Raw genomic sequence first — 27,145 nt, forward strand, 5'->3', positions numbered from 1 at the left:
AGTATGCACATTATACAAAACCAAGAGGTGTGGCTGATAGACCAGAGGGTTATGCTGCTATTTAGAAGGACCTCAACAGACTGGAGAAATAGGCAGACTAGAACCTCATGAAGTTCAAATAAGGAAAATGCCAAATGTTGTACCTAGCATAAACCCAGGCACCAGTACACACGCTGGAAGGGTGGTGACCGGCTGGGCTGCATTAGACAGAAGCATTGCCAGCAGGTTGAGGGAGGTGATCCTTGACCTCTGCTCAGCACTGGTGAGACACATATGGAGTGATGGGTCCAGGTCTGAACTCACTGGTACAAGAGAGACAGGGACACCCTGGAATGAATCCAGCAAAGGGCTACGAAGGTGATTAAGAGATTGGAATACCTGCTGTATGAGGAGAGACTTGAGAGAGCTGGGACTGCTTAGCCTGGAGAAGAGAAGGCTCAGGGGAATCTGACGAATGAATACAAATAACTGAAGTGGGGAGGGGAAGTAAAGAAGACAGAGCCAGACCCTTCTCAGTGGTATCCAGTGAAAGAAGAGGTAATGGACACAAACTGATATGCAGAAAATTCCACTTAAACATAAAACCCCGTTTTATTGTAGGAATGGTCAAACACCGGAGCAGGTTGCTCAGAGAAGTTGTGGAGTCTCCATCCCTAGGGACAGTGAAAACTTGATGGGACATGGCCCCGGGCAACCTGCACTAGTTGACTATGCTTTGAGCAGGGATTTGGACTAGGTGATCTCTAGGGTCAGTTTCAACCTCAACAATTCACTTGATGTAGTGTAACTAATTTCGTTCCAATTCTCTACACCTCTGTAACAAAACTGCAATTTTATTTCTATTCTGGATGCAGAGAGAGAAAGAAAATTTGCAACTAGTGCAACTAGGTTTGGCATATAGTCTCCTAAAACTTTCTGTAATATTGTTGGTTTCCTGTTAAGCTACAAGTAATTAAATAAATAGATAAAATAGTTTTTAAAATTACAAAGACAACCAGAAATGGCTCAAATATTATAAGAATTTAAATACTAAAATATGGTATCTATCTCATTTCTCTTATGTCTATATTACTGGTTTACAGTGGGGAATTAAGAGAAGAGGGAAAATATTCTTGTCTGATGGCTACACTACAGAACAATTTTCTTAAAGACACCTCAAGCTGATAAATTTAATCATTTAAATATAGCGAATAGTTCAACAGAAGTTCTAGAGATAACATGATACCAAGTTAGATACAGGACCATTAAGTCTAGAATTGAAATGTGCTATTTCTCAGTCCCACAAAGCATGGTTGGTACAATGGCATTCTTTGCTGGTGCCTAGTTCTAGTCTTCTGATTCAGGCATACTTGAGTGACATCTGAAATCATGCTCCTGCTGTAATCAAAGCTGCTACTGCTCTTTCAGCAAAACTCTTTCACCTTTATGCAGGTCTCTAATAGCAACAGGATTAGTCCAGAGAAGAGCAATGACACTGTGCTTCTATGGTGGCTTTTCCTGACCTGTCTTTTCTTTATTATTACACTGTAACAATAATATAAGTGTAGATCTTACACTAGTTTTGCTTTTACATTTTGGAATTATGAAATACTGCAGTATTTCAATAGCTCTTTTAGGGGCCAGAAGGATCATTTTCAAACTAATTTGAAAATCATAAAACATGGAAGTGATAGGGCTGAATGCTGCACATGACATTTTGAAAGAGCTCAATTATTTTTTCTATCCAGGCAAACTAAGTTTAAAAACTAACAAAGACAATTGATTACCATGCATTTGAAGAATGACTTGAGGATTTGTATATAACAAGATTTTGATATATTTTTTACAAGACACTTATTCTAGAATAAGTGTAGTATTCTTTAAAAGACCAATTCACATAGCAAAAAAATCTAACAAAATACATCTACATAAGTCTTCTATTTTTAAGGTAAAATCCATGTTGCCTCAGACACAAAATGGCTTTCTAGTTAAAAACCTATTTTCCATACTATAAATAAACATTTTACTTCCAATAACAGATTATTGTATACACTTCTAAAGCAGAGCAAGAAGTAAAAAATCTTTCTTCAAGCTTAATACTTTTCATTTCTTTAAACTTGACTTTACAACCTGAAAAGAAAACTTCTGACCATTTTTTAAATTACATGAGTTTTATATATAAAACATTGTCTCAGTATGTCACTTATTTATCCAATATCCTGACTAAAAAAATTCTATCAGGTATCTATACTGTTTCACAGGTTGTACTGGCACTTTATGAGTACCACGCCCCACACATTCACACAAAAATATACATTCATTCTTTACAAGCACCTATATGCAGTCATTGGTATGCATATGTGTGTGTGTATATGTATTTACTATATATACACACTAACATACATTCTCAGGAAGTGAAATTACTCATCTTTGGAAGTTACCACACGTTACTGCTAATCAGGCCCTCAGAGGTCAGGAAATAGCAGAACAAAAAGTGACTGTGCAAACCAATTTCAGACTATTGTGACAAAGTAACATGATTTTCTTCCCAACACACACACACACACAGAGTCAGTTTCATTTGGTGTATTTTGGACTTAAGTAAGGCTGCACTGGCAGTTTCTTTTTTCTTTTTTAACTCTGAATGTTCGACTTCTGTATAATTTTCTTAAACAACTGAATTATCTTTGATGCTGTAAGAATAACAGATCAGAATTAATACCTTTCAGTTCCCCAAACAGTATGGGTGATGTTGTGTTTTGGGCTTCATTCCCAGGGACACATCTCCTGCCAGCACATCCTGAAACTGTTTTACCAAAATAGTGTTTTGCTGGAAGTTAACATACTCCAGGATTCCACAGTCCCTCCTCCCTACCTTCCATGAAATGTTCATTTTGAAATGTTTTGAAATTCTTTGGAGATGGGCAAAAGACAAATTGCAGCACAGAGCTTTTGAACTTTGGGGTTTTTTGAGCTTTTAGTATCAGTAATGATATTAATAATTCAGTTGGTTGTGTTAATTGTGCTTTATGAATACACCTCTAGTCGATTTATATAGGTCCCCTGCAAGTCTTTCAAAATCTTTCTGTTACCATTTTCAAATGAAGAAAATTGAAGCAGAGGTTAAGTAGCAACATTTCTTATGAACATGTTCAGAGTGTGCCATGTTCAGAATTATGAGTAAAATTTCTGAATTCCTGATCTACCAAACATGCAATCAAACTCCTTAATCATTACTTCTGGGAGCAATGAGGTTAAAATAAGATCTGAGTAGGCAGAGAGGAGGACCGAGGGAAGATTGGGAAAACTGGTACCGATCAATTTTCCCTGTACAGCTGAACTTATTTTGATCTTTGCAGTGATCAAGCACTATACAATGAAGTATAGATATTGTAGAAACAGACTGAATGAACAGATTCACAATAAGTTCTAAAAATAACCTGCTGAAGATTTGACAGGAAAAACAGAATTGCAAATCACCTCCTTGGAGGAAAAGCACATATTTGAATAGAGAAGTTGTTTCATCAATTTTCTCCAGGTAATTTAATTTCTACTAAATGGGGCCAACTCCAACAACCAACCTCTTCTGAACCAGAAGAGACAGAATAAAAATGTAGACACATGGATTTACCTAATAAAAGGGATAAGTCCCAATGGAAATTAACTGCTATTAGAGAATTCTAATTTTCACATGTATTTCACTTCAGCAGACATATACATAGAAACAATAATCCCTGTGTTATTTTCTACCATTCTTCATTATCATTATAGCAACAAAAGTGATTGTAAAGATCAGATAACTGTATGAGGATATGAAAAATGTAACACTTTTATGAATACAGCCCTAGCCCTGGATCCAGTCAGTTCCTAATCATTGTTGTAAGCATAGATGATGCTTGAGCTAAAAAGTTATCTTTTGGAGTCTCATTTCAAAAGCTTCATGCTGCTGCCTTGATGGGCTACAATTCACTTCACTGGCAGTGCAGTGAAAATGAATTCAAATTATTCACTGTACAGTTTTTATCTGTAACTGAAACAATCATTTTATATAACCAAGTGTATTAGCCAAGCATGTCCTAATAGCTAATAATTATAAATGGAGATTATACTGGTTAAACTTAAAACATGTTCTGTGTTAATGCTTACATACTAATTCTTTCACCCAGCCTCTAAAATATTTGGTCCCTAATTCACACTTGATTTGGCCCAGTGCTAGCATTCTTTTGCCAGTAACTTCTCGGGGAACATTTGAAATTATTCCCTACCTTTCCAGAAACTTGTGAACCTGTGACTGGCCACACCTAAATAAGAAAAGAAAAGAAAAGGGGGGCGGGGGGGCAAGTGGGCAAATATCCTATTTATGAATGTGGGCAGGTAGGAAAATATTCAACACAAGGAACAGAAATTACAAACTAACAGTTTTACACAGCAAAACATGCTATTTATCATGAGGGATCCTGGCTTCTAAAGTAATTTAGTGTACTTCCCGAATTTCATCTATACTTTAAATAAAATCCTGAGCTATCTAGCAGAATGTCAAAAGACAGAGTACAGATGTTGCTCCAAAAAGTAAGTTCGATTCTTTTTCAATTCACTGATAAGATTTGATAAGACTGGTAGAATGAAAAAGAGAAAAAACAGAAATGGAAAAAGAAGAAAGGTTATTTTCACATAGCAACAGAAAAGGGATTTTAAAAGAAAAAGGTTCATTAGTAGTGGTTAAAATTGTAAAAATTAAAATTAGAGAACCGTAATACCCTAACTGTAAGAAACATTACTTAGGCATACTGTAGCTAAACGAACAAGAAGGCAATATTCACTTACCCCTAATCTCAAGAAATTTCAGGTAAACAGCCCCCTGAGTACAGGTCATGAAAAAATCCACACATCACGTCACACATTGAGAAGACCCTACTGTCAAAGTCTCCTGCCACTTCCGGTGTCAAATAACTGAGAATGTACTTAAAAGATTTCATCCAGTTTCTTTGAGAAACATAGGATGCAATCAGCTCAAAAGATCGTGTAGTAACATTTATGACTATTAAGAAGTGTATACATTATTATTCTGTATGTCTTACTGTAATATTAGAAATATTGCTGGGCCTTGCTTTACTAAATCCAGACTGTGTGGAAGTTCCTTGCTCTTTGGAAAATAATTGCTCACTCTCAACTGCTATTTTGTTGAAAACTACATCTTCAGTCTGTCCTGTACTTGAAATCAGTAACACACCCTTTGCCTGCAATTTAATAGGGAATTCATATGCACTTCTGCTATGTTCCTCACTGAATTAATATACATATTTTGCACAGTTGACCTAAGCTTCTGGCTTAGGATTTCTTTGACATTTTAGATTACTGAGTTTTTGGAATTCCCTGGCATTTTTTCATGGCTTTCTGCAATAATTTCTGCTGCACTCTATCTGAAGTTTATTTTCTGCGTAACATTTACTCTGAGTTAGGATCTGTTTGTACATTTTCCATGGGAATATCATATACAGCCTTTATTAGAGAGTGACTAAGTAGACATGCAAATTAAGTGTCATCTTGTAAGTGAGTATAGAGACCAATGTGTGGCTGTTGCTTTGAAGTAGCAGTAAAGCTGTAGTTGCTAATAATTCTATGGTTATGTAGAAGACCATATCTTTGATCTTTCACCTTAGAGCAAACAAACAAAAAAAAAAAGGAACAGAAAATGCATAGTACGGCATATTTGAGTGAATTACATTGATAAATTCAGACATGCAAGATAAGAATTTGCAGAGAGGTTCTGTAAGTCTATGAATATATTCAGTTTGCTGGAAGTGAAAAACAGAAGCTCAAGCAACAAAAGAGATAGTTACTTGCTTGTTAGGGAGACACCTGCTGCTGCTTATTCAACTTTGGGACAAATGACATCGGAAATAAAAGGTCAGAGCACTTGAAGTTGTGGATTAATGAGTTAGCAATTAGACTGAAAGGCACAAAAAGCACAAGTGATATTTTCTGGCATATTACAAATTATCATACTAAATTATCCTATAGACCTCAAGACACACAGAAATGAAATGCTACTTTAATGATGAAAAGAAAGTATGCAAACAATAACTGGAAGATAATAGGAATATTTAAAACAGTAAACATACACATGAAATACATTACAGACACTTAGCAGTTAAAGAATTACGGATACTTTATCGTGACGCAGAATAACTGGAAGGAGTTGGAATACTGTTTTTAAATATTAAATAATGTGAATTAGTACCTTTGTTTAAAGAGAGAGTTGTGCTGGAAAACTGCCAACATAGCTTAACAAATGTAACTAATAATGATTACTGGAAATTCAGAGAAGAATGGTTCAGCATAGAACAGTAATGCTTAATCTGCAAGGTAAATAAATGTATACCAAGAAATAAAAATATACTCAGAACAGATGGCCTTCAAATGGCTAAAAAGATAAATCAGGAAAGAGATAAATTATAAACAAAACATAAGAAAGCTGAAAATACAAGCAGATAATGATAAGAAAACTGAAATACAAACAGTAGTGTTTTAAATATATACAGAGAGTACAGAAAAAAAGGAATTGTGTCTTTTTTTTTTTTTTAAAGAGGGTAGGTAAAAATAAAATAAAATGCCAAGATACTAGAAAATAACATAAAAAAACTTCAGCAGAAATCTGTAGGCATTTAGCTTACCATCTATCTGTATTCACCAGAGTTGCTGGTTCAAGCAACAACTATACCTTAACTGCAGACTTGCCAAAACACTGTGTGGTTTATGGAAAGTTACCCCTCAAACTGTCATCTCCCCAAAGGATGAGAGTTCAAATTTCTGTTATATATAGAAAAAGTTTAGCACGATTAAAATTTTCATCATGTGGCACCTTAGATTCAGTGGCAGATACTAGCTTAGACCTAAAGTTTGAAAAAAGTTTAACCAAGTCTCACATAGTTTGTGAAAAATGTAGCCTAAATTTTGTATTTACAGGGGAGCTTAGACTCCTCTGTAAGTAAGATACATTATGTATTAAATGACAATTTATGTTCCACTTTTGTAATGCAAAACTGCTCAATATACCCCATGTAAACTCATACAAGGAAAGGAGTAATTATTATAAAAAGTGTGAAAACTTTATAGCTGAACAAGACATTTTGTAATGAAATCTATGAGCAAAGAAGACTTGGAAACTCCAAAATCAAGATGATAGATTTATGGATTCTGCAAGTGAAAACTATTCAAAGACAGGTAAAATGTTACAGCTTCTGCTGAGCTGAGTATTTATCTTCCTCTCAATGGTATGCATTCAAACTAAAACCCAATGAGTGGTTTGTGAGTGCTCAGAATTTAGTATATGTTATTATATCTTGTATACCAAGGTGAGATTTTCTCAGTATATTAAGGACATAACATTAAAATATTTCCCTGTAATATAATTTATTTGATGATGTTTTACCTAAAATGCACGGTTTTCAAAACAAGTTGTCTTTAGTCTTACTTCTAGACCTTGAAACCCTTCCTCTGAAGGAGTCCTGAACACTTTCTACCTTCATTTCAGAAATGTAGGTGCGAAGTGTTAAGAACCAACATCAGCGGATCTCAAAGAAAGCCTCTCAAACAATGGAAAAGTATAGTGACCCAAGCCTAGCAATGAAATCAAGGTTCTCAGAACAGCAACTGACCAGAATCCAGTACAAAACCACTCCACCTGCACAGGTTTAGAACAATGAAGATTAACACACACTGCTAACCACCTGCATGGGACAAGCACACACTGATCCTGCATGGGATAAGCATGCATTTATTACACAAACAATTGTAACTGATTAGCCTACCCCTTAACACGGGTGATTTGATTAGTCTACACAACTGTATTGTAGCATATATAAACCCTGCCTTCCTCAATATCAGGGTGCCCAAACATTAGGGGCATCACATGCGCATTGCTTAAGAAAAAATCCTTTGTAATTCTACACTTTGTCCGTGTGTCTCTCCTCAGTCAGCGGTGGACTCCCAAGGCACAAGTGTGGGTTTGAGTCCCATCAGAAACAGAAGTGCACCAGTGGGTTTGAATCCCACTAGAAGGGAGGGGGGTTTGAGTCCCACCAGAACTCCTGGTGCGTTAGTAGGTTCCAGTCCTACCAGAAGGGAAGTGAGTCCCACTGGAATTCCCTTGACATAGCTTATAAGCCTGTTACTTTGTCTACTACACTCACATGATCACTCTCTCCTTCCTATTATTCATTAAAGATCTGTGTAACACTTATCTTCGCCACCTCGAACAGTAGTACTTAGATTCTCTCTTTTTCTTACATATTTCCCTTAGCCTGAATAGCCTGAATATTCCTTGCCGTAAGAAATGAAAAATAAATTTTGGTCTGTGAATATAATTTGTGTTGATGAGTAATATTATGCATCATGTAAACTGTCCCATCAACAGAAATCATGTATTTAAAAAAAAAAAAAATTAGGCCTTATTAAGCCTATTTTTGAACTTGAAACTGAAGTACATGCAAGTTGGTTGGGTGTTTTTTCATTTTTATGATGAATAGATGTGGTTACTCCTCAAGTAAAAATGGACAAAACCCATGTTTTATCTAAGAAACAAGATGATTCATTTAAGCCAAGATTTGTAAGATAGTTTATCTTATGCTATTAGCCTAACAAAAAAATATTTCATCAAACTATACAACCAGATGAAAGACAAGAGTTCTATCCAGACAGCTTAAATGATCTGTTTAAAGGTACAGAAAAAATAGGAACACAAACCCTCTCACCTTGTTATGAAGGTACTGTTAACAAAATCACTATTTTCTTTCTTAATGGATAAAGGTTCTCAGTCAGCTGTTTTTCACATTATAGTTTCTCATGGTAATCCTTACTTTTTCCAGCTCCTAATACAAGCATGATAGGTGACAGGGATAATGAAAACAAATAATTGGAAAATAGCATCATTCCATGAGAAAACCGCTATGTTTACTTGCATAAACAAGGATTGGCATTTGGAAAATTCTTGGTATACTTTATTGAGGGAGGAATTTATCAACTCACATGTACTGGTGGTAAAAAAAAAATAAGATGAACACTCAATGACTACTGTAGCAAGTGCGGTACAAATATAATATTGTAAATACAGATTATAACCTCACAATTGCTTCAAGCAAGACCTCAGTGTGAGCTAACACGAAAAGGCAGATGCCTAGGCTCTTATTCCAGGCCCTTTTCTGAATTGGACTAGAGTTTGTGACACACTTTAAGGTATCCCCATGCCTCTAGTTGCTGTTCCATCCATGAAAGGGTCTCCCATAGGTCTTAGATCTGCCAGCACTATGTGGGTGTCTTGGATAGCTTAAGGAAGCTCAAGTGGCACCAGACACTTGTGTCAGCTACTGGCTTAATCCGTAGCAGTTTAAACTCCCATCACAGCCAGTGAAGGTCTAATCAATACAGATGATGGAGTCTAAAGAGCAATTCAGCTGACCAGGTTCTAGAAAAGTGTTTCATGTTTCTGAATATGTCTACGGCATAAGAGATACCTTGGATAGCCAACCTGTTCTCAAATGTGGTGCTCTAGAATAGGACGGATGCACTCTGCCACATCTGCTGCCTTATACAGATGTGCTTGAGATTATGGAGCATTTAACCTGAATTACTCCATTGGACACAGCTTTAGAAGATAAATTAAATTTATCTCTCAACTCTGGTATGATTGTTTTCACTAGGTCTCTATTGGCTAAAACAGAAGCCTACGTAGCTAGTGCTCCAACAGGCACCTTTTACCAAAACATTGATTTAGGCATTTTAATCCTGAATTTAGTCTCTCGTAGCCTGTCTTCCCCTCTGAGGTACAACATTCTAATCTGTGGAATTGTACTCTAGATTAAATTGATTTTATAAGGCCTGATGTAAGATGTCATGTATGTTCTAAAAATGTATCTGAAAAAAGGAGTTCATATCAAAATCCTTCATTCTTTTCGAGAACATCTACAGTTATTAGCACCTTGTTTATGTAATAACACTGAGAGTAAAAGTAGGTATTGTCAAAAATTACCTTTCACATCTATTACATGAACTGCCCTTGTTTCATAAAACTATCACATTGTTTACCCTCTCAAATTCTGTGCTTTTCACAGATAAACCTTGGTTTTTTAATGAGTCAAAATTAACAAGATTGCCATAATGTTAATTATCTCAACAAATAAGTTGACATGCACAGAAGACAGTCACCAAAATTGTATCTATTTTAATATGTTAATGAACACAAGTCAAAGATACCACTTCTCTGAATAAAGAAAATCTGCCCAGGTTTACCAGGGCTTTAGAGTAATGTTATTTGTAGGGAAAAAAAAACCCACTTATATTTAATGTGTTCAACACAGCTTCTTTTTAAAGGAAGATAGAATAGGAATTTTTTTTTTGCTTAATATTGATGATCAATTGCAAATTTCAATATACAATTTATGTGTAAAAACAGTAAGATCTCTCTTTTAAATTGGTTCACATGTGTATTGTACTTAGGTTTTCTATAGCTAGTATATTTAAAGAAAGAACAGTCCTTCAAAAACAAGAAATGTAAAAAAACTCAACAACTTATAATAAAGAAAGCTTTATCACCTCAAGAATGCAGAAACACATTTTTTGTAAAGCCGAACTTTAAGAACTAAACTTTAAAGTGTTATCAAATAAAATACTGCAATTGCATGCACCCAGTTCCCCCTTCTAAGAATGCAAATAAATGTCTTTGTGAAAAACAGACATCAAAGCAAATTAAGCAGTGCTCTGAGTTTCTGTGGGTTTAGGGTTTTTGTTTTGTTTGGGGTTTTTTTGCACAAGTACTTTCACAAAAGATGCACGCTCATTTTGCAAATGCCAGTGGAAAGATGTCTTACTCTGAAGTTGATTGTTTTTCAGACAAGAAAAGTGTTAACAATAGACTCAACAATTATTTTGCAGTGCTTGACATGTTATAATGTATTTTAATATACTATGAGTAGTATCTGTTCTAAGGAGCTTAAAAATAATACCTCAATTATGGAGAACTAAGACAGAGAGAATAGCATCAAAATGAAACCGGTATCTTTTTCCTCTAACAAAAATCTTTTGCTTGTTTACACAAGTAGACAAAAATGTAAAACACATGTATCATTGCCTGGTATCTCACTGTTGACATGATATAGTAGCAGGGGAAGAATCATTTCTAAGATAACTGATAAAAAGCTTGTGTCCTAGAATCCTTTTATTTTATTGAAATCAAAATGTTCCATGGCAACAACTAGTCTTTACCCAAGTCTTCAAAAGGAAAATCACTAAGACCCCAGATTGACAGGGGGTCAACATCTGATCCTAAACTCAACATCTGATCCTAAATTTCTAATTTTATCTTCACTTCTTTTAATTAAAATGTTGATTAGATTTTGCTTCCCTTCCTCTATAGAGTACCAAAACCAGAACAACAAATTTCAAAGAGAAATTCACTTATCATTAATTGATTGAAAAATACCTGTCAAAAAAATTTCTAATGAAAAAATGGTTTTTATAACAACAGTTACAGTCAGTAAATTCTCTTAACTGGGAAACAAAAAAAAATTATTTTAGGATTCATTTCAGAGTCAAATTCTCTGTTGAAGAATGAACAATTGTTACTAACAGTTTCTGCAGAACACAAAAATAAAAAATCAAGGAGTTTTAAAGACACTCTCATGATTCAAACAGGAATAGTGATATGGAAATAAGGCACTTATAACATAGAATCATAGAATCATTTAGGTTGCAAAGGACCTTTAAAATCATTGAGTCCAGTCGTAAACCTAACCCTACCAAGTCCACCACTAAACTATGTCCCTAAGCACCACATCTACGTGTCTTTTAAATACCTCCAGGGATGGTGACTCAACCACTTCCCTGGGCAGCCTGTTCCAATGCTTGACAACCCTTTTGGTGAATTTTTCCTAATCTCCAATCTAAAACTCCTCTGGTGCAACTTGACTCTGCTTCCTCTTGTCCTATCGCTTGTTACGTGGGAGAAGAGACCGACACCCACCTCCTTACAACCTCCTTTCAGGTAGTTGTAGAGAGCAATAAGGTCTCCCCTCAGCCTCCTTTTCTCCAGGCTAAACAACCCCAGTTCCCTCTGTCGCTCCTCATGAGACTTGCTCTCAAGACTCTTCACCAGCTTCATTTCCCTTCTTTGGACACGCTCCAGCACCTCAATGTCTTTCTTGTAGTGAGGGGCCCAAAACTGAACACAGTATTCAAGGTGTGGCCTCAGCAGTGCCGAGTACAGGGGGACGATCACTCCCCTAGTCCTGCTGGCCACACTATTTCTGATACAAGCCAGGATGACATTGGCCTTCTTGGCCACCTGGGCACACTGCTGGCTCATATTCAGCCGGCTGTCGACCAACACCCTCAGGTCCTTTTCTGCCAGGCAGCTTTCCAGCCACTCTTCCCCAAGCCTGTAGTGCTTCATGGGGTTGTTGTGACCCAAGTGCAGGACCCGGCACTTAGCCTTGTTGAACCTCATGCAATTGGTCTCAGCCCATCAATCCAGCCTGTCCAGATCCCTCTGTAGAGCCTTCCTACCCTGAAGCAGATCAACACTCCCACCCAACTTGGTGTCATCTGCAAACTTACTGAGAGCGCACTCAATCCCCTCATCCAGATCATTGATAAAGATATTAAAGAGAACTGGCCCCAATACTGAGCCCTGGGGAACACTACTTGTGACCGGCCGCCAACTGGAGTTAACAAAATTCACCACAACTCTTTGGGCCCAACCATCCAGCCTGTTTTTTACTCAGCAAAGAGCACACCTGTGGAAACCATGAGCAGCCAGTTTCTCCAGGAGAATGCTGCGGGAAATGCTGTCAAAGGCTTCACTAAAGTCCAGGTAAACAACTTCCACAGCCTTTCCCTCATCCACTAAGCAGGTCACCTTGTCATAGAAGGAGACCAGGTTAGTCAAACAGGACCTGCCCTTCATAAACCCGTGCTGACTGGGACTGATTGCCTGGTTGTCCTGTATGTGCCGCATGATGGTGCTCAAGATGATCTGCTCCATAACCTTCCCCAGCACTGAGGTCAGACTGACAGGCCTATAGTTCTCCGGATCCTCCTTCTGGCCCTTCTTGTAGATGGGTGTCACATTTGCTAACCTCCAGTCAACTGGGACCTCCCCAGTTAGCCAGGATTGCTGATAAATGGTTGGAAGTGGCTTGGTGAGCACTTCTGCCAGCTCTCTCAGAGCCCTTGGGTGGATCCCATCTGGCCCCATAGACTTGTGTGTGTCAAAGTGGTGTAACAGGTCACTATCCATTTCCCCTTGGATTATGGGGGCTTCTTTCTGCTCCCCTTCCTGCACTGATGCAGCACAGTAAGAGAAAAGCATGCATATAAAATGTTAGGTCAAACCAGTGAGGAACATGGAGCTCAAGAAATGGATTCATGAACTTCCTACAAGACAGAAACAGGGTCACTGCTGCAGGCAAACGTACAAAAGAAAGGTCTGTCCTGAGAGCTATTTTACTGTATGGGCAAGAAAAGAAAAAAAAAAGATTGATTTTCCAAGGTTTATAGAAGACATGGCAAGATGTGAACACAGTCTCTATGGAAAGGGAAATAAAGAGGAAGACATCTAAAATGACTCCTTTATGGTCTTGAACTTTTATGAGAATGCTGGTGTTAGGAACAGTGACAAGAATGAAGGAATAAAAAAGACAAGTAAAAAATAATGAGATATGTTTTGGCAATGTTCAACTGAATTTGACAGTAAGATAGCCAAGATGAACATTAAGAGAAGTCTGAGATGCAGGTTTAGATGGAGAAAGATAGGTCAGGGAAAAAAGGTAGATTTTTGCAGAAATATGAGTTAGAATCACTTCTGCATTATGATATGTTTCTATTTATTTTTATTTTCTGATGTATCATTATGCGATTACATGGTTAATCTATACCATGAATTAATGGAAAATGTGTTAAAGAAGGAGAAATAACCATTTCTGGATTTAAATTGATAATTTTATAGCTGCTAATGTGATTGGAATAAATATTAAAGACCAATATAGGAGAATGTTCTAAACTTAAGGCCTAAATAGTTTGAAACCTTTCTTGCAAATCCTAAGTAAGATCTTACAATACTAATTCACTATTTTTCTGTCAGCACCAGTTTAAGTTCTCATCAGCAGTGCACTCAAATGTTGTCATATATAAAAGCATTCTCTGGAGAACCTTCTTTTTTTGAATCTCCACTTGTCTCATATTTCAGGCCTTTTCTTTTAATGCTTACTCAGTTGATATATCTGTTTAAACTATGACATCTGTAATATTTTTAAAGAAATATGAAATGAATGACAATTCACAGTCATAAATATTGGCCACAAAGGAAGAGAGATAAAACACTGTGCTAAAGTCCTGAATTTTCCAAATTCAGATATGTAAGGCAAAGCACGTTTCTGAAGAGTGAAGGTGGTGAGGCACTGGAACAGGTTGCCTAGAGAGGTTGTGGATGCCCCATCCCTGGAAGTGTCCAAGGTCAGGTTGAATGGGGCTTTGAGCAACCTGGTCTAGTGGAAGGTGTCCCCACCCATGGCAGGTGGGTTAGAACTAGATGACCTTTAAGGTCCCTTCCGACCCAAACCATTCTATGATTCTATGATGTCACTACTGATATTCTGCCTCTGGTTTACTAACTAGGTTGTCCTGCGAAACGTTCTTATTATTTGAACGTGATGATGATGACTAGCACAGTAGCCCTTAGCAAAAATCTAGGGAGTCTTGCAAAAAACAACTAAGTCATTCTGAGAAATACAGAAAGGAGAAGGTCATGTAGTATTCTATTTGATAAAAAAGTTGTCCTTAAATGAAGATGTTACAATCCAGTGATCCTCTATGGAGAAATATTTTGACAATGGACTAATAATAATGTTCAATAAATAGTAGCATATAAGTAAGTGTCAGTACATTAATTTAGGGGCATCATTTGAAAAAAAAATATCAGTAGGAGTTAAGTGTTATACATAGCTTTGAAAATGTCAACATCAGATCAGTGTTTTCACTAATACAATGAGGCAGCCATAAAGCAGATATGGTGCTCTAAAGAGCACTGACAGACCACAGGTTTTATTGTCCAGCACATACAATGTTGGTGCAAAAAGACAGAATGCTTGATCTTTCTTTCTCCTAAAGAGTCTCTAACTCCCTACTACTGTCAAATTTTCTCAGATTTTGATTAATGAAAGAGGGATGGCTAAACTGTCCTGCATTGTATTGAAAATCTCAACTATTAGCATGAAAGTTACAAGGAGGAAGACTGTATCTGTCCTTGAGAAGAGGCAAGAGAAGCTCCTTAGCCTTTCCTTATGAGGCTCTATACTGCAGGACCTGCTGGAAGTATGAAGGAAAGAGATAGAGTCCAAACAACATGATGAAACTGCATTTGAAAAGGGGAGGAAGAGAAAAGAAAAAGATGAAAGAAACTTATATGCCTTTACTCATATAGATTTTTCTTTGTCTCAAAAAGGAAGTAACCAAAAATCTATATAGTTGCTTATTGGAAGCTTTTTTAAAACTGCTACACAGTAATACAAAGAACTTGGCTCTAGTCCTTCAAGAACATAAGGACCTTAAATTAGGAAAAAGAAAAAAAAGAAAAAGTTATTGGAGGAAGATGTCTCCAGAAATATTTTAAACTGATTATATAAACTTCTGAAACTATTCTGTTACTGAGAGAATAAAAGGCCATTACTATTTTTATAAATGTAAGAATTTTGTATGTAAGCATTTGTCGTGGTTTAATCTCAGCCGGCAACTAAGCACCACGCAGCCACTCGCTCACTCCCCCTGGTTGGGATGAGGGAGAGAATCAGAAGAGTAAAAGTGAGAAAACCCATGGGTTGAGATAAAGACAGTTTAATAGGTAAAGCAAAAGCCACGTGCGCAAGCAAAGCAAAACAAGGAATTCATTCAATACTTCCATCGGCAGGCAGATGTTCAGCCATCTCCAGGAAAGCAGGGCTCCATCACGCGTAACGGTTACTTGGGAAGACAAATGCCATCACTCCAAACATCCCCCCCTTCCTTCTTCTTCCCCCAGCTTTATATGCTGAGCATGACGTCATATGGTATGGAATATCCCTTTGGTCAGTTGGGGTCAGCTGTCCCAGCTGTGTCCCCTCTCAAACTTCTTGTGCACCCCCAGCCAACTCACTGGTGGGGTGGTGTGAGAAGCAGCAAAGGCCTTGACTTTGTGTAAGCACTGCTCAGCAATAACTAAAACATCCCTGTGTTATCAACAGTGTTTCCAGCACAAATCCAAAACATAGCCTCCTACTAGCTACTATGAAGAAAATTAACTCTATCCCAGCCAAAACCAGCACAGTATTTATTGTTAAGATATTGATTTTAAAAAATTCAAAAGATACCAAAGTAAAACACAAAGCTACGCCTAACATTAATTCAAATTAAGTAGTGTTTTACAGTTGTGCAACTGCGTAAGTCTTAACTTCCTCCAAGCTGAAAATCCTACTCTTCTGAGATACAAAGAAAGGTTCCCATTTAATCCTCACATATAATAAAACAGCAGTCATGATCTAAAAATTGGACCTTTTCTGTAATTATTTATGAATCATAAAAGATCTGCAAGCCTTAAAGTCTATTTGTAATGCTTAAGCTTTATGCTGTAGAAGAATCATTCAAACAAAGAGCCAAGGAAAAAAAAAGGTTATTTTTAATGGTATATAATAATAACTAATTACTTCCCAGTAGATTTTTCACTTTCATTTATATCTCTGGGAAAGTATAAAATAGTAATTTTTGCCTGTTTTAGAACCCAATGATATGAATGTTTTGAAGCAATTTTGGAGCCGTAAAGTAGAAAGTCTAACAGAAAAAAAGCAAAATTATCTATTTTTATTCTATCAGTACCTACTAGCTATAGGGGAACATAAGTTATACACTCACACTATATATCTCGCACAATATAATACAGTGCCATAATAACTTTTAGCACCACAGAACAACCTGAAATCTCCAGAATTTATAATTCAGTTCAAAACCAATTCAATAAATCTGTCCTTGAATAAAGTTCTTGAACCAAAGGCAGCAAGTCTTCTTTAGGAAGAATGCATCCGTAAAGGATGGAGATACCTGGATTTTAGCTTCCCCTCCCCAAATATCTAACATCCTTGTCTTGAATTAACTAGAGAGGAGGGTAAAATATTGAATGAAAAATTGTGACAAAGAAATCAGACTGCTTAAATGGAGAAATTAAATTTAAAATGTTTTCATAGGGAAATCTCATCTATATTTGCTGTCCTAGTGAATATTGCTCTTCAATTTGCTACTGTCTTCTCCAACAAGAATTCATTATCATTCAATTGTCAAAGGGAAGGAATCACTGAACTGATTTTTCACTTTCAGTATTTACCATTTATTCAAAAGGAAACTAGTCTTTTTTTGGATATCAATATCAGAATGATGGCATATGTGAACACTGAGTAAAACAGTCAAAGAAAGAAGAAATACAAGTGAACTATGGGAAATGAGATTGAAAACAAACAAAGCCTGATGTAAAGGCTTCAGTCTCTGTTCACACTATAGAATTTCAAGCCTGAGACTGACATGATATGCTGAGCTCAGTTCAGATATCATTATCTTCATTTCACTTACACTTTTGAGTCCAAGCAATTGTGTAAAGTGACTAAGCACACATTTAAACAGTTTATTTAAAAATTTAGATTCTGTTTGGTACTTTTTATCTTTATATAAATTGTACATCTTCCTTTCTACACACATACTATACCAAAATTATCCATTTTATTTATTCTTGAATGACAAATGCTAGGAACTACCTTTGTAAAGATATATACTGTAGTATAGTATCCTTTCTTTCTGAACTTAAGTGACTGACATTTAAAATATAACAAGCAGATAAAAATAAAATAAATTCTAAAAATACTTTTCAAATAGATGTAAGTACTATGGCAACTTTCAGAACTCTGTCTTTATTCTGCAGTCTGTTTATTTTAGTTGGAAACTCAGGTTGAAAAATGTAGACAGAATCATTTTACCTTTCCAAAAGAAACAGTATCTGAGTTTATTAAACCACTTTATACAAAACAAAACCTTTCTGACACTTTAAAATATATTCTCTAAGGGAAAAGAAAAACTGAAAAGCTAAGCTAATGGACCATGTGAAGTACTAACCATATGGAAATATCAAATGTGGTAACTGTCTATCTGGAATTCTTTAAATTCTTGTGCATCGGTTCTGAAGTGTTGCTTGCTAATAAAATGTAACATGCATGCAAATAAAGGACATAGATGCATAAATAAATTGCAAGTATTCAAATAGATTACAAAATAAGAATAGACAAAACCAGAGAAAAATTTAAAGGAAAATTTTAACAATTGAGAAATTGAGAGAGACTAGTAAAAGTTATGATCCAGGTTAAGAAGTTAAACTATATCTTCCATGATGCACTAACACAGTATCTAAACTTTTTTGACTCCTAAGTAAACATCAAGGCAAAATAAATTTTGATCTAAGTTTAGTTATATGTTATCTATGGGAAAAAGGAACACATGTTCCATTCTGCGTTATCAAGAGGAAAGGATTGGAAAAGCTCCTGTTCCACATAGTTTACTGCTGCAACGTCTTCAAATGCATTTTATTTCAAGATTATCTTAGTGAAAAGCTTAGGAGGCCATACTAGTGCTTGTTCAAGAAAGCTTTAGGGCTGAATAATAAAAACATACCAAAATGTGATTTTTCTTTGCTTCTGAAGAATTATATAAGAAATACTTCCACAATATCCACGCCAATCATAGAAAATTAGTTCCAGATGATGATACTACCTAACAACCATCAAATCTAATAGCTATTCATGCCTATGCATTTATACATGTGTGAAAATATGCATGTATAGAGATGGACAGAGAGTCTAGTGAAATATCTGTTTGCTTTCTATGTATGTGTACTAGATATAATACATACACACATTTAAAGGTAATATAAATATAATACTCCCATGCATTCTTCTTAAAAGTGAGAAGCTAGGCATAATCAACATCTGTTGCAACAGCAATATCAGATTATTATTTACGAGAAAAGCACAAAGATAACAACACTCCTAGTAAATATGAATATTTTGATTAGCACATGTTCTGCCCATCTGCTGAAATCTTAAAGCAAATTGAAACAAGATTAGTAAATATTTTTCTTCAAACTATTCATGTAGTTTCTGCCATCATTATGAGGTTTCACTTGAAGTAGCTATAAAATAGTCTCCCCTTCTTCCTATTTTAAATGACAGTGATGTGCAGAATATGTTTTATCTCAGTCTTTGATCAAATGTCTCTATATCAAATGCAAAAAGGGACAATGACATAATTTTCAAGTTGACTAAGATGTTTCTAAGAGACTGAATTCAACTGGTATGACCAACTGGGAAAGCATGCTTTGAAGGACACGAAGTAATGCCTGCCTTACTCATTTACGAGTAATTGTCATGGTATCTGTTTTGACACACATTGCATTACTTTGCTCCTTCAGTATATGTTGATATTTTTGTCTTACTGCATGCACTTTACTGTTAATGTTTCAAGAAAGATGTTCCTCTTCTTTGTGTATATCAAATAATTTATGTGTTTACACTACATACGCAGAAATTTCTCTAAGACAGTCTCAGATCCACTATCAGAAGAGGAGGCCTGACTTGTATTGATTAATGAATACATATGTTTTGTCACAAAAAAAACACATTTTTTTTTTCAGAAATAAATTCTGAATACTATCTATTCCATATTTTGACTTAGGCATATGCCACAGAAGAGCTAAACCAGTTAGACAGAAAAAAACACTGCCTATAGGCAAAACAGAGATGCAGAATAGTCTTCATTTAACAAACAAATTCTACACTAAAGAAATCATTAATGTGAATCTACTTGCATTACTTCTTTAAACATCTGCATTTTCCAAAACAGTACTATTCAAATGGCATTATCATGAAAGTTTTACAATTTGTACAGATAGAATTGAAATCTAAATGGATAGTAGAAAGCTTCCAAAAGTTAACTTACATGATCAATTAGTTCACGAACCATTCCATTCCACTGTCCACTGGCATCTTCCTGGGCTCCATATTTTCCATCCTCCACCAGTCTAATCTCATAAGAAAATCCAAGGATAGTAGACAGCTCCCTGAGGAGGTCAATGCAATAACCTTCAAATCGATCATTTCCATACAAGGGTTTGTCAGACTTCTTGAACATAACATATGGCTCTTCCTGTAAAAAGACAGAATGGATACTGAGCACCCCACACCCTTCTTCTCTTTTTATCCTAAAGTAGTACACTGTCATGATACCAATCCCTGTACAAAGAACTAAAATGAAAACTAGAACCATTTTAGCTTTTGGTTATGTCTGTCTGCTGTGGTTTAACCCCAGCCAGCAACTAAGCACCACGCAGCCGCTTCCCCCTCCCCCCTCCCAGTGGGGTGGGGAGGAGGATCTGGAAAAAAAGTAAGACTCGTAGATTGAGATAAGAACAGTTTAATAACTAAACTAAAAATATAATACTAACTAATAATAACAAAAAATATAACAATAACTGTAATGAAAAGGAATATAACAAAAAAAGAGAAATAAAACCCAAGAAAAGACAAGTGATGCACAATGCAATTGCTCACCACCCGCTGACCGATGCCAGAGCTGTGATCCACCCCTCCCAGCCAGCTCCCCCCTGTTTATATACTGGGCATGACGTCCTATGGTATGGAATAGCCCTTTGGCTAGTTCAGGTCAGCTGCCCCGGCTATGCTCCCTCCCAGCTTCTTGCACACCTGCTTGCTGGCAGAGCATGGGAAACTGAAAAATCGTTGACTTAGTATAAACACTACTTAGCAACAACTAAAACATCGATGTGTTATCAACACTGTTCTCACACTAAATCCAAAACACAGCACTGTACCAGCTACTAAGAAGAAAATTAATTTTATCCCAGCCAAAACCAGGACACTGTCTAAAGTCTTTATCTTCAAACTGAAGTTAGTCAGAAGACTCTCTTTCTCATTTTTATTTGAAAAAATGACACTGTAAACACCGTAGACATATGTTCAAGGAATTCATATAAACACTAAATTTAAATGTGCTCCTTAACAAGTTACATTATACATTAATATCAAATGCATTGTTTGGAGGGACATTTCAAGCCTCTTAAAAAGCAGAAACAACGTGCTTTGGCAACTGAAAAAAATTAATTCAAACCCCAGACATCAATTAAATGCTTTAAGTATTAAGTTTTACACTTTTCTTTACACAAGTATTTTAACTTTTTTCTCAATGTTTTGTTAGGCAAAGTATAGAAAACCCACAGGGGGAGGAAAAAGTCAGTGAAAGCACCTACTGTTCTGTTGCCTCAAGTTATAGGCTGCCATTTACAAGACTGCAGCAAAATCAGAAAAAAGTTAACTCAAAAAGCAAATTCTATGATATGTGTTGCATGAAAACCGAATTTATTTTCTTTAAACATTTATCTTCTCATGTTTAAACTACAATGTGACTTTTATGCATAAAGTGGTGCGTAAACAGAACAGCAAGCTTATTAAAATGATTGGCAGAATATTCATAATTATGAGAAGAAACTTAACATTTAGCAAAATATAGGATTTTTACATCTGTTTCTCAATACAAGATAGCCTTCCTCAAATACAAAGCTGAAGGGAAAAAAGACAAAAAACAAATGGTAGAGTTTTCCACTACAATATGGCATGAATATTCAAGTTGTATTTGATAGGTTAAATACACAACTCAGTCTTTGCTCATGTTTTAGACAGGTTTTTTTCATTTTTTACAATAATAAAAAAATAAGCACCAAGTAAGGTAAGACAAATGGTAGTAGATGCAATTACTGCACCAAATACAAGTCTCAATGAATAATCAGATAAACTCTGCAGGGTAACTTAACAAAATTCATATAGCCCTAAATCTCCACATCAGCACTCAGTGGGGTTAAAGGCACTTCATTCTACAGGCATCTGACAGCTTTAATAAAGATTTGTCAGCATTTCTGATGTAAACATCTGTCTTGAGGTGTACCATGATTTAAGCATTATATCTGCATAAAACTGAAACTTTATCATATAAGATTTTACCCAAAATGCAAAGAAGAAAGCAGGGAGATCTCTTGCTCTTAAAAGAGGTGTGTTCAGAATATACCTGTTCCCTTGTTGCCTCCTACGCTTTTTTTTCTAAATAAAACAAACTACTGAGTCAAGACTCTGCTGAGATTCTATTTTTATATACTTCTATTGAAATTAATAAAGTTACAGTCATATTTTTAAAAAGTACACCACTGATATTCATACAATTAACAAGGACTGTAACATGAAATAAATTGTCCAGAAAAACTACTAGGACGTTCTGACAGAAACTTTTCAAACAATAGATATGCGAATGACTCCAGGAGAGCTCTTCTAGATATAGTACTGACAAGAACAAAGACCTGACTGAAAACATGAAAGTTGAAAGCAATTTAAATGACAAGGATCATTGAATAATTCTTGAGAAGCAGAGATAGTGATAGAACAAGAACTATGTATGAAAACAGTTGTTAATAAACTCAGACAATTGACATGAAATATCGCATAGAAAACAACTGCAAGGAAAACAGTTTTCAGGTGAAATGAGAATTCCTTAAAGAAAGCAGACTACTGGTCAAGCAGAAGCTATGCTAAGACAAAACACAGAATGTGAAGGACAAACAGAAAAGCAAACAAACAAACATAAAACTTATGCAGGGACAAATGTATAAATGACAAAGCAAAAAATACAGTACAATTAGCAATCAATATCGAGGATAAAAAGTGACGTTCTAGAAGCAAGGATAAAAGGAAATTCTAGGAACTAGTTCATCTGTTGCCGAACAGGAAAAGAAAATCATGAAATGACATTACAAAGACAATCAAACAGTTTGATGATTTTCCTGTGCCTATCTTCTCTGAAAAGGCTAATGTTGATCAGATAATTTATAAAATTAACATAAGAAACACATGTAAAATTGTTTAGGCTAAAGTACGGAAAGATAACTTCAGTAAGTCCTTCAACTTTAAGTATTTTCAGGAAGTTTGGACCTGACAAATTCTCAGAAGAACTGGTTTTAGCAATTTCAGATCCATTAGGAATTATCTCTAAGAATTCATGGAGGCTTCAGGAAGACTGTAAAAGGCTTATCTTTAAACTCTTCACATTCCAAAAAAACCTTCACAAATTGGAGAAAGGAGGGTTATGAAATTGTAGACTGATTAATGCAATTTTTAGAAAAACAGTATTTTTATCCTAATCAAATTATAAAACTATTTCATTTGTGGGGATCTAAAGCTAAGACAATATGGGGAAGGGGAGAAGTTGAAGAAAGTCATCATGTCATGTTATACACAAAGCCATCCTGTTCTCCCTAAAAATATGAAGAAAATTTGACTGTCCAGAAATGTGCACTTCATTGAAAGAGATTCATTATCAATCTGGAAAGTTATAAGAAGTGATATTCCTTTGTAGGGTACAGTTAAATATTTCCACTTATTCTTGAACAGAAAAAATGCTAATTGGAAGTGTATTCCCTCTATGATGGGGCAGAATCAGAATTCAAAATGGTAAGTTTCAGCAAAGAGAAGAGTAATTAAAAAAATGGCATTCAAAGGAATTAATGAATACTTCCATACTTCAGATGAATAATAAATTGCAGAAATTCAGGAGGAAAAGAGCTGATTAGGTAGCAACTCTATAAAATTAAGTTCTAGGTATTATAGGGGATCGTGTACTAGACTCAATAATATCACACCATTAACTGAGAAAAAAAAACCTGACCTACTTGGATCTGCTTTGAGCAGGAGTTGGGACTAGAGGACCTACAGTGGTCCCTTCCCATCAAAATTACTCTATCGTTTTACATCTTTGACACTATCAATGTTTCAGTTGCTGTATTCCATTCAGTTTGGAATACTGCGGTTCAGGAGAAACATGAACCAAGGTCTACAAAATAGGATGAGGAAAGACTGAAAGAATATAGGTTGTTTCACTTAAGGAAGAACAGACTGAGAGGGAAGTGATAAAAGTCTTCAACACATACAAAGTTGTTGCAAAAAGGAATCAGAAAAGTTCTTTTCTATAGAAGAGATAGGAATTAATGGCCTTAAACTCTGGCAAAAGAAATAAAGTTTAGAAATTAGGAGAGACTTGATAATGGTAACTATACTTAAGTGTCACAGTAGGTTATCTAGAATTTGGACTGTTTTGCTAGAAGAAAAAGCTAAGCTCAATCACTTCTTGTTAAAAAAAAAAGGCCAAGAAAACAGCTACCTGTGGCAACTGTTTCGCATGTGAAAAGAACATTCACCATCCAGGAAGTGAAATCATGACAACTGAAAAATTGTCCATTTCAGCTCTGAGGTTCTGTGTTTTTGGGATTTTCCAAAATGTCTGGCACTTCTTTATCAACAGTAGTTAATTCAAATATCTTATCCCATATTAAATTGGGATTAAATATTCAATAAAATTGTTTAGCTACACTTTAAATCCTAACATTTTTTTCTGAAGGTGTAAAAAACCCTTTTTCAGATGTAAAAAGACTTACACTTGTGCTTCCCAAATATAACATTCTATATATGCCTCTGTAGGCATTATGAAATTCCTGTGTATCTTGGAATGCTCATATACACAGATCCTAGACATTTGCTCTCTGAGTTGTTCAGATATTTACAGAGTCACACATCCCCCAATCTATCTGGAATCTTGAAAAGATTCTTGACAACAGTTTTCCATCTTCCATTCCAAACAATCCTGAATTACATAGGGCAGAATTTAAATATGTGTGATATCAGGGAGGCAGTGTAATTGCCAGTTCATGCTTTTATGTCTCCTTTATTTAGTAAGGACAGCAGGATTTTCTTCACTGAGCCAGCCAGCTCATCGACACATTCTTGCATAAATATCCTGTAAGATCCTGTAAGATCATTACAGTAATCCTCAATTGTTTTATCCATTCTGCTGATGCTTTTTTACACTTTGTTAAAAAAAGTCTTGCAACACTTTCTGGAATTCATAGCTCCAACTCCATACTCTTTTATTATTCTTTATTCTGACTAGCTTCGATAAGGGCTACAATAGACTCTATGCTACTATTTAATAATTATAATATTTTGTTATGGAAAAAAAGCTTTTACTGAGAAGACTGACCAATGAGTTATTAATACTCTCTTAATACTTTCACATTCCTTGTATTAAGCCATTACTTAATGGCTCTTGCTGCTTTTCCTTATAGTCTTCCACTGTCCAAAACATTTGCTTTTTCTCTTCAGACCTTTTATTTGCCATGTAAAGCATTTTTTTACTTAGCTTCAACAGGGTTCGTCTTCGATTTATCAGGAAGTGGGTTTTGGCAGCTTTATCTGTAATAGCTCTTATTAATCCCAAATTTTTCTCTAGTTCTTCTTTTTTTCCTCTGGTAATACACAATACACATTCTAAATACTGAACACAGCATTCATGTATTCTGGACAAGTCCATGCAAAGGATCTACTACATGCTTTATTTGTTCAAGTTTTAAATTTATAGTATGGACTAATGTAAAACTGGTTGCCAAGTACAGTCCCAGGAAAGTGTCTATGCATTAAAAATATGATCACCATTGCTTCTTGGTGGGTTATGGCTTCCACCAAAACCTTTCACTAGGACAATTATCATTGATTACGTAGATGGAGTATTTAAATTGTTTCGTAGACTGGCAACTGGTTTATACTTATTTTAATATTGTTCACAATTTAATTTTGTCCTTCAGCTTCTGAAAACATGACCCTTAAAAATTACTAGACCACATCACAAAACAAATTGGGTCAGACTTGTTTTCAGAATGTTTACAAAATATTCTTTAAATCTTCTACACAGTTTCTGTTGAAATTAATAGTCTTTCAACTGGAAAAATCTCCCTGGAAAAAAAAAAAAAAAACAAACGACATCTTCCCCTTCGCATTTTTATTATTGCTTGGAATGACATGAGTAGCTTGAAGCAAAAGCCACTGAATAAGCACTGTGTATACACAGGTGCTCCAAGAAAAAGATTCCTGAATAAATCCTTATGCAGAGACAATGTTTCCAGAAAACGTGCCTACTTTGAATTAACTTAGGCTATAGGAAAGGGATTCTACCATGTATTTTTATCAAGTGTGCTTGTCCTGAAACAAGAGCAACCAAAGGGAGAGTTATTGCACTTTAAAAACAACCCTTTTCTTCATCCAAATTAATCTTGCTTCTAGTTTAGTTTATTCTTGATGTGTGAAATTTGCCAACTTTGTAGCGAATCTTTGACCAGCTCAGTAGTAAGGAATTACCCAGAGTAAGTTTATACATATAGAAATACTTCGAATACGGAAATAAGAAAAACATAAAGGGCATTGGGAAAAATGAGAGAGATGAAAGGGACATGGGTAAATAAAGTTTTGCTATCATTAGCTTACATTTGAAATTGGGAGGCTAGATAAATTGATGTTTTCTCACAAGATTTAAATCATAGTTTATAAACCTTGTGCAAGAACAAGGTGAGTCTAAATTACATATACTCAAAAGGTTCACATATATAATCATATCTCTAATTCTACAGTTAGATAATTCATAGCATTTAATGTAAATAGTTTAGAAAAAGCAAGAAATGGAAAGGGTGTTTTTTCAATGCTGACAGAGAGAGGCACATACTAAGCAAGAGTAACCTTATGTATCTGTGCTCAGAAACATGCAGTACACTCCTCCAACTTTCAGTATATACCTCTGTCACCAAACTATCAAATTTAATCTGAAATCAAACACTGGTTTTGTTTCAACCAGTTATATTTCATATGGATAGCTTTTTCTCTGAAGGGAAATTCTTCACACCACTAGTTCCTTTTAAAATAGGAGGGTTTAGAAGAAGAACAAAAGCAAACAACTAGAAACTTCAATTTTTCACTGGAGTTAAACCGCCAATATATCTAGCACTCAGGGCAACAGTATAACAAGATAACCCTCTCCAGGGTTTTTTATAAATTTGAGGTATAATGCAAGTGCATTCTCTTCAGTGCTAAGCACCCTCTTTGCACCTGAAGGAGATAGTCACATGAACAGTTACTAGTCTGAAATGTTCATTTTGGCTAATTAACTTTATGAA

At 35.6% G+C, this 27,145-nt stretch overlaps 1 protein-coding gene across 1 annotated transcript in view; it reads right to left on the reverse strand.

Moving 5' to 3' along the window:
• The window catches only part of GRIK2 (glutamate ionotropic receptor kainate type subunit 2), a 429,675-nt gene that overhangs the window by 159,103 nt on the left and 243,427 nt on the right, over nucleotides 1-27,145 (reverse strand). The window contains exon 10 of the mRNA XM_050895229.1: nucleotides 20,032-20,238. Within this exon, the coding sequence (XP_050751186.1) occupies nucleotides 20,032-20,238 (207 nt within the window). The remainder of the gene's footprint in view (nucleotides 1-20,031; nucleotides 20,239-27,145) is intronic.

The sequence above is a fragment of the Gymnogyps californianus genome, chromosome 3, assembly GCF_018139145.2.
Source record: "Gymnogyps californianus isolate 813 chromosome 3, ASM1813914v2, whole genome shotgun sequence".
NCBI classification, from domain to species: domain Eukaryota; kingdom Metazoa; phylum Chordata; class Aves; order Accipitriformes; family Cathartidae; genus Gymnogyps; species Gymnogyps californianus.